The sequence below is a fragment of the Heterodontus francisci genome, chromosome 39 (genome assembly GCF_036365525.1).
Source record: "Heterodontus francisci isolate sHetFra1 chromosome 39, sHetFra1.hap1, whole genome shotgun sequence".
Taxonomy (NCBI): Eukaryota; Metazoa; Chordata; class Chondrichthyes; order Heterodontiformes; family Heterodontidae; genus Heterodontus; species Heterodontus francisci.
Genome location: NC_090409.1, coordinates 33,275,208 through 33,284,238, shown reverse-complemented (window position 1 = coordinate 33,284,238; position 9,031 = coordinate 33,275,208). Strand labels below are relative to the sequence as shown.

Here is a 9,031-nt window from a genome sequence, read left to right as displayed (position 1 = left end):
TCAGCTGGAATCGGAGCGGAGAATTTGGAGGGACTGTACAATTCGCCTCAGTGAGACAGGGCTGTTGAGGGGTGGGGGGAAAGATTCAGGGTCCTGCTGCTGATCACTGTTCAGTGACCCTGGCTGGGAAGTGTGTTTGTGTCTGCTTCTGTGCATGTGCACGCACCTCAGCTTGCGTACAAGTGTGTTTGCACGCGTGTCTGTATGTGCGTGTGTCTGTTTTTGTGTGTGCTTGTCTGTACTTGCCTGTGTGTCTGTACTCTTGTTTGTGAATGCACGAGCCCATGTGTTTGCCTCTGAGTACGTGCGTGCGTCTGCTTGTCCTTGTGTGGGCGCTTGTGCACGTGCACAGCTATCGGGTAAGAATGAGACTGGGCTCTGCCTTGGTATGCCTCACACGGTTTGCGTAGCCAAGCAGACTTGTCTCCCGGGCTTCCTCCTGCAGAATTAGATCTTCGAAAGCCCCTAATGATTCACAAACAGGGTCTTTTGATTCCCTTAGAATACACAGTTAGTCTTGTTGAGATGTGTGCAAGGCAAGTGCTGATAGTGAGAGCCTGAGGAGAAGTCACTCGGGGCAGGGAACATAATTGGTGTGCAGTTAGGCTGGTGATTCCCCAGGATACTGCTCCATCAAGGCAAGATCTCCAGCCTAAGACGCACCATTACCTCAAGGCTCCCAATGGAACAGTCAAACCCAGAGTAATCGACAGCTCCCTCAGGGCAGACGAACAACACTGGCTAAGCCGACTGGGCCAGAGGTTATTCGAGATGTTGAATGAGCAGTTGCAGAGTCCTTGTCTTTATTTCGATCTCAGCCTGTGTGGGCAGGAGGGTGTTGTGGTTCACGGCAGGGGTGCGACAGTCTCCCTTGCCTCTACCAGGACTGGGTGGAATCGAGTGGGGAGCTCTCTCGCCTCTGAGTCCGTAGATTGTGGGTAGGAGTCCGACTTCAGAGATTAGAGCTCACCATCCAGGCCAAATCTCCCAGTGCCAGTACCGAGGGAAGTGCCGCACTGTCGGAGGGCCAGTACCGAGGGAGCGCTGCACTGTCGGAGGGTCAGTACTGAGGGAGCGCTGCACTGTCGGAGGGTCAGTACTGAGGGAGCGCCGCACTCTCGGAGCGCCAGCGCCGAGGGAGCGCCACACTGTTGGAGGGGCAGTACTGAGGGAGTGCTGCACTGTCGGAGGGCCAGTATTGAGGGAGCGCTGCACTGTCGGAGGGCCAGTACCGAGGGAGCGCTGCACTGTCGGAGGGCCAGTACCGAGGGAGCGCTGCACTGTCGGAGGGCCAGTACCGAGGGAGCGCTGCACTGTCGGAGGGCCAGTACCGAGGGAGCGCTGCACTGTCGGAGGGCCAGTACCGAGGGAGCGCTGCACTGTCGGAGGGCCAGTACCGAGGGAGCGCTGCACTGTCGGAGGGCCAGTACCGAGGGAGCGCTGCACTGTCGGAGGGCCAGTACCGAGGGAGCGCTGCACTGTCGGAGGGCCAGTACCGAGGGAGCGCTGCACTGTCGGAGGGGCCAGTACCGAGGGAGCGCCGCACTGTTGGAGGGGCAGTACTGAGGGAGCGCTGCACTGTCGGAGGGCCAGTACCGAGGAGCGCTGCACTGTCGGAGGGCCAGTACCGAGGGAGCGCTGCACTGTCGGAGGGCCAGTACCGAGGGAGCGCTGCACTGTCGGAGGGCCAGTACCGAGGGAGCGCCGCACTGTCGGAGGGTCAGTACTGAGGGAGGTCAGTACCGAGGGAGGGCTGCAGTGTAGGAGGTGCTGTCTTTTGGGTGAGGTGTTAAACTGAGCCGCTGTCTGCCCCCCTCAGGTGGGGATAAAAGGCTGCACGGCCATTATTTTGAGGAGTAGTGGAGTTCTGCCTGGTGTCCTGGGGCCAAATGAATCCCTCACCGAACATGTAACACACATGATCTGGTCGTTTATTGCTGTTTGCGGGATCTTGCTGTGCACAAGTTGGCTGCTGTGTTTCCTCCGTGACAGCATCGAGTGCACTTCAGAGGCTCCTTGGCTGTAAAGTGCTTTGGGACGTTATGAGGTGGTGAAAGTCGTTTACATATAAATACAAGTTTCTCTCTCACTGCTGTAACGTGAGTGGTTGCCTGTTTGTCAGCGTGAGGCGAGGACAGGATTCAGTTCAGACGCAATGCTGGCCGCAGTCGGACAGCTGGCGGACGCTCACGGTCAGACTCTCAAATGGTCACGAAACCAAGAACAGCCAGTGCCCCTGGAAGGGTACCTGAGCACCTCAGCTTGGGACGGGGGGGGGGGGGGGGGGGGGGGCGGAGGGGTGGGTAGAAGGGAACTTGATTCCGGTGGCAGTCAGCAGATGTATCAGCTGGGAGACGGGGAACACCGAGTCTGTGAGGGCTCGCAAACAGTGAGCCCAGAATCTGAACACACCATGACCCGGAAATGAAATAGCTCACTCAAAAAAACACCAAAGATAACCCCCATCCCTTCCCCCACCCACCCTACCCCTGTAATCTGACCCTTGAGAATGCTTGAGTAAATTTACAAGGATTCGGTATTTCCGGAATTGTGACCCTCGCTGTTGAGCATCTTCGCTGGTGATGCTCACCCTGTATCTGAGGATTTGCTCTTTTATAACAATCAGCTCATAACCCATCGTGGTGAAAGTGTTGCTGGCAGTCACTGTTCCACATAGCAACAGGAGGAGGCCATTCAGCCATGAGAGCCTGCTGATCAAGGCTGATTGATGCTGATACTGCATTTACCTGCCGTAGCTACCTATTTATCCCTTACTCCCCTTACACAACAAAAACTTATCAATCTCTGTTCTAAAATTTTCAATGGACCTCCAGCCTCAGCAGCGATTTGGAGAGTGTTCCAGATTCCCACTGCCCTTTGTGTGAAGAAACGCTTCCCGACATCACTCCCTGAATGGCCTGCCTCTAATATTAAGGTTCTGTCCCCTTGTTCTGGACTCTTTCCTCCCCCCCCCCCCCCGCCACCAGAGGAAATAGTTTCTCTCTATCTACCCTATTGTACTACAGAATGATATAGACGGGCTGGTAGGATGGGCCGAGCAGTGGCAAATGGAATTTAATCCTGAGAAGTGTGAGGTGATGCATTTTGGGAGGACTAACAAGGCAAGGGAATACACAATGGATGGTAGGACCCTAGGAAGTACAGAGGGACCTTGGTGTATTTGTCCATAGACCACTAAAGGCAGCAGCACAGGTAGATAAGGTGGTGAGGAAGGCATATGGGATACTTGCCTTTATTAGCCGAGGCATAGAATATAAGAGCAGGGAGGTTATGATGGAGCTGTATAAAACGCTAGTTAGGGCACAGCTGGAGTATTGTGTACAGTTCTGGTCACCACACTATAGGAAGGATGTGATTGCACTGGAGAGGGTGCAGAGGAGATTCACCAGGATGTTGCCTGGGCTGGAGCATTTCAGCTATGAAGAGAGACTGGATAGGCTGGGGTTGTGTTTGTGCCGGCCATCAAGCACCTATCTATTCTAATCCCATTTTCCAGCACTTGGCCCGTAGCCTTGTGTGCTATGGCGTTTCATGTGCTTATCTAAATACTTCTTAAATGTTGTGACGGTTCCTGCCTCTACCACCTCTTCAGGCAGTCCGTTCCAGTTTCCAACCACCCTTTGGGTGAAAAGGTTTTTCCTCAAATCCCCTCTAAACCTCCTTCCCCTTACCTTAAATCTATGCCCCCTGGTTATTGACCCCTCTGCTAAGGGAAAAAGTCTCTTCCTATTGAACTTGTCAATGTCCTCATAATTTGGTACACCTCAATCATGTCCCCCCTCAGCGTTCTCTGCTCTAAGGAAAACAACCTCGCCTGGGGCGGGGAGGGGGGCGGGGGGAGTGGCAGGAAGAAGATCAAGAAGATAAGAAGGAAGCTTGTGATAGGATGGAGGGGGGGGGGGGGAAGAGATTAAATGATGGATATCATGGAGCAGAATGCAAATGGAGTGCTAAATAGTTGTAGTGATAGACAAAGCACGAATTCAGAGACAGTGGTAATGGCAGAATAATGAACAGATCTGTATGAAAGCAAAAAACATGAAAAAATAAGTTTAATGGCGCATGGTTAATAAATAAAAAGAATATCTCTTAAAAAAAATAAAATAAACAAAAAAAATAATGGGGCTCATGGTCTGGAATTATTGAACTCAATATTGAGTCCAGAAGGCTGTAGAATGGCTAATTGGAAAATGAGGTGCTGTTCTCGACAGAGGATCTTACAAACTATCTTAAAGCGAGGCAGAGAGGTTTAGCTTGGACCCAGGCAACTTGCCTTGTATGTCTAGGTTCTTGCCAGGAGAAATGGCACCTCTGCTGGGAGGAAGGTGTAATTGCAGTGTGACCTGTTTACATAGGAATTTCATACTTGATTTGATTTTGCAGCCAGCAGTGAACAAATAGCATTCACAATTTATTACACTTGCCCAGACTCTGTGGGCTTTTGTACTGGAGGTTCATATCAGCCATACATAAAACTCTCTATGGGACATCTGGAACCCATATGATAAGGGCAAGCAACTTTAACCCAATTAGATTGAAGACTCATTACTGAGCAGCGCAAAGTCAGAATAAGGAAGTGTCAGTTTGAATATTTAATTCAATGTAAAATCAGATCCAGAAAGTAAATGGAGAGGGAAAGAAAAATGGCATTCAGAGAGAGAGAAGAAAATGTGAAAGAAAACATTTACATCTTTTACTGCTTTAAATTAGTCAACAATAATTGAAATTGAAGGAATGAGACTCTACACTTGTTAATTTTCAATGCCAGAGAGGTTGTTTCGCAGTAATTAAGAGTTATCACACATGTACTTAGACTGGAATGGACAAGCTCTAACTCTCTCTGGTGGGTTTAGTGGGTATCTATCATGTAAGTGCAGTAACTTCACACTGTTTCTTATGTTTGAATGCCATGTCTCTGGATGAGATACCAGTATTGTGCAGATTCTGGAGGAGCAGGTCAATTCAGACAATACCTTCCTGATTTCTGTGTTCAACTTTGCGGACACCAGAAGTTGCTGTGGCAGTTTAGAATCGTAGAATTGTATAAAACTGAAGGAGGCCATTCGGCCCATCGTGCTTGTGCCGGCTCTTTGAAGAGCTATCCAGTCAGTCCCACTCATCCTGCTCTTTCCCCATTGCCCTGCAGATTTTCCTTTTGAAGTATTTCTCCAATTCCCTTTTGAAAGTTACTATTGAATCTGCTTCCACCGCCCTTTCAGGCAGCGCGTTCCAGATCAGAACAACTCTCTGCGTAGAAAAGAACTTCTCCTCATCTCCTGTGAAGGCATTGGAGAGGGCGTCGAAAAGATTTACGAGGTTGGTTCCAGGGGTTGAGGAACTTCAGTTACGTGAAGTTAGACTGGAGGATTGGAGAAGCTGGGGCTGTTCTAAGGTTGAGAGGAGCTTTGATAGGGGTGTTCAAAATCTTGAGGGGTCTAGAGAGAGTAAATAGAGAGAAACTGTTCCCATTGGCTGAAGGCTCGAGAACCAGGGCGCACAGATTTACAGGCATTGTCATTCGTTCCTTTGTCAATGTGAGGAAAAGGATTTTCGCGCAGCGAGTGGTTCGGATCGGGAATGCGCTGCCTGAGAGTGGTGGAGGCAGATTCAATCGTGGCTTTCAAAAGGGAATTGGATAATTACCCGAAGAGAGAGAATTTGCGAGACTGTGGGGAAAGGGCAGGGGAGTGGGACGAGCAGAGTTGCTCTTGCAGAGAGCTGGCACGGACGTGACAGGACGAATGGTCTCCTGTGCCGTGACCATTCTATGATTCTCCCCATGTGGTTCTTAAATCTGCATTCGCTGGTTACTGACCCTCCTTGGAAAAACTTTCCCCTCATTTACTCTATCAAAACCCTTCATGATTTTGTACACCATTTATCAAATCTTCCCGTAACCTTTTCTACTTCCTGAGGAACATAGAAAGCTGGAATGGTTACTGCAGAGGAGGCCATTCAGCCATCATGTCCAGAACAATCTCTTTCTTTAGTTCTTGCCACATAATATTCTGGCTAATCTCCTCTCACCCTCTCCAAAGCCTTGACATCCTTTCGAAAATGCAGTGTCCAGAATTGGACTCAGTACTCCAGCTAAGGCCCAGCCAGTGATTCATAAAAGGTTCAGGATAACTTCCTTGCTTTTGTACTCTATATCTCTATTTATAAAGCCCAGGATCCCTTATGCTTTTGTAACAGTGTTCTCAACTTGTCTAGCCACCTTCAGAGTTTAGCATATGTGAACCCTGCACAACCTTTAAAATTGGACCAGAAATCCAATTTGATGTATTGCTTTAAGGAGTTGAGAGCTAAATTTAAATGACCTGGGTCGGAGCTGACTGCGGCTGCTGTTTCTCACGCTGATGCTTCCAGATTTTGAGGATCCCCTGACACTAACCCTCAGGTCTTTGTTCAACCCTCCCTGTGGTTGCCAGTCAGTGCTGCTGCTCCAAGAGTCGCTTCTCTCTGCATTCCGCCTCTGGGCTGTCCACTCTCTCGCAGTTCAGTTTACAGCGGGTTTCCTTCCCACTCCCCCAGAGCCTGGTGATACCAAGATATTCCACGTATATCTCTAGTCCTTAGCTTCACTCAGCTCTGTGATCTCTGCTCCCTGGGTGCCTGTGTAAGGGTGTGTTACTCTGTATCTAACCCCGTGCTGTACCTGTCCTGGGAGTGTTTGATGGGGACAGTGTAGAGGGAGCTTTACTGTGTATCTAACCCCGTGCTGTACCTGTCCTGGGAGTGTTTGATGGGGACAGTGTAGAGGGAGCTTTACTCTGTATCTAACCCCGTGCTATACCTGACCTGGGAGTGTTTGATGGGGACAGTGTAGAGGGAGCTTTACTCTGTATCTAACCCCGTGCTGTACCTGTCCTGGGAGTGTTTGATGGGGACAGTGTAGAGGGAGCTTTACTCTTTATCTAACCCCGTGCTATACCTGTCTGGGGCTGGAGGAGGTTACAGAGATAGGGAGGGGTCTAGTGGCTGGAGGAGGTTGGAGATAGGGAGGGGTCTAGGGGCTGGAGGAGGTTGGAGATAGGGAGGGGTCTAGGGGTTGGAGATAGGGGAGGGGTCTAGGGGCTGGAGGAGGTTGGAGATAGGGAGGGGTCTAGGGGCTGGAGGAGGTTGGAGATGGGGAGGGGTCTAGGGGCTGGAGGAGGTTGGAGATAGGGAGGGGTCCAGGGGCTGGAGGAGGTTACAAAGTTAGGGAGGGGTGTAGGGGCTGGAGGAGGTTATAGAGTTAGGGAGGGGTTGTAGGGGCTGGAGGAGGTTATAGAGTTAGGGAGGGGTGTAGGGGCTGGAGGAGGTTATAGAGTTAGGGAGGGGTGTAGGGGCTGGAGGAGGTTAGAGATAGGGAGGGGTGTAGGGGCTGGAGGAGGTTATAGAGTTAGGGAGGGGTGTAGGGGCTGGAGGAGGTTATAGAGTTAGGGAGGGGTGTAGGGGCTGGAGGAGGTTATAGAGTTAGGGAGGGGTGTAGGGGCTAGAGTAGGTTATCGAGTTAGGGTAGGGGAGAGTCCAGGGAGGGATGTGAAAGCAAGAATATTAAAATCGAGTCATTGACGGACAATGTGGAAGTAGACAACAATCTATTTAAAGCTGCTACTCAGTTTTTTCGGTGTGTGTTTTCCGCCTTTTAGCTGCTGGACTGTTTACTGGAGGAGAAGTGCTGCTAGTGCAGCTTCTGCTGACAGACGGGCAGTGCTCATTGTGCTGTGAGCTGGATTTCGACAGCTCGCTAAGCTGACTGAGCCTCCCCGGGTCACAAGTTCACAGTGGAGCCTAATCTGACGAGGCCCCGGCACTGCTGCTTTACAAATCAAGATTGCAACTGGGTGGGTTCACTTGGCTGTGTGGTACTGGGCCTCATGCAGACCAGCAAGGATAGAATCACAGAAATGCTACAGCACAGAAGGAGGCCATTCGGCCCATCGTGTCTGCACAGGCTCTCCGAGTGACTCAGATTTGCGCGTCCACTTGGGGCAGGTGTTGGGTGGGGTTGGTTGAAGGGCCGGGGGCGGGGGGAGGTTTTGGGGGGGCTCCTACCCTGGGGGAATGGGTTGAAAGCTGGGCTCTGCTGCTGCAGCTTCACAGTCAGACCACCAGGAGGGCGCTCCAGTCGTCCTGACTGCAGCGATGTCTTCTCGCTATTCAGCCGTGGTTTCTGCAACTGGACAGTGTCCAATCCCCTCAGCACCCCCACATGCCCATTGAATCACCCCAGGAACTGCCCAATCTACTCCCCATCTCGGGCCCCCTCCCGATCCGCCCCCCCCCCCGATCCGGTTCCACCCCCCCCCCCCCCCCCCCCGATCCGGTTCCACCCCCCCCCCCCGATCCGGTTCCACCCCCCCCCCGATCCGGTTCCACCACCCCCCCCCCCCGATCCGGTTCCACCACCCCCCCCCCCGATCCGGTTCCACCCCCCCCCCCGATCCGGTTCCACCCCCCCCGATCCGGTTCTCTTCCCCCCCCCCGATCCGGTTCCACCCCCCCCCCCCCGATCCGGTTCCACCCCCCCCCCCCCGATCCGGTTCCACCCCCCCCCCCCGATCCGGTTCCACCCCCCCCCCCCCCCGATCCGGTTCCACCCCCCCCCCCCCCGATCCGGTTCCACCCCCCCCCGATCCGGTTCTCTTCCCCCCCCCCCCGATCCGGTTCTCTTCCCCCCCCCCCCCCGATCCGGTTCTCTTCCCCCCCCCCGATCCGGTTCCACCCCCCCCGATCCGGTTCCACCCCCCCCCCCCCCGATCCGGTTCCACCCCCCCCCCCCGATCCGGTTCCACCCCCCCCCCCCCGATCCGGTTCCACCCCCCCCCCGATCCGGTCCACCCCCCCCCCCCCCCCGATCCGGTTCCACCCCCCCCCGATCCGGTTCTCTTCCCCCCCCCCCCGATCCGGTTCTCTTCCCCCCCCCCCGATCCGGTTCTCTTCCCCCCCCCCGATCCGGTTCCACCCCCCCGATCCGGTTCTCTTCCCCCCCCCCCGATCCGGTTCTCTTCCCCCCCCCTGATCC

The 9,031-nt window shown here is 53.3% G+C and overlaps 1 protein-coding gene across 1 annotated transcript in view; it reads left to right on the top strand.

Annotated features, from left to right (window-relative positions):
* Positions 1-284: 284 nt before the first annotated feature.
* Positions 285-9,031, top strand: part of LOC137352871 (uncharacterized) — a gene marked incomplete at its 3' end in the record, with an annotated part of 11,441 nt that continues 2,694 nt past the window's right edge. The window contains 4 exon segments of the mRNA XM_068018722.1: positions 285-359; positions 622-900; positions 2,123-2,244; positions 5,241-5,337. Of these exon segments, the coding sequence (XP_067874823.1) occupies positions 285-359; positions 622-900; positions 2,123-2,244; positions 5,241-5,337 (573 nt within the window).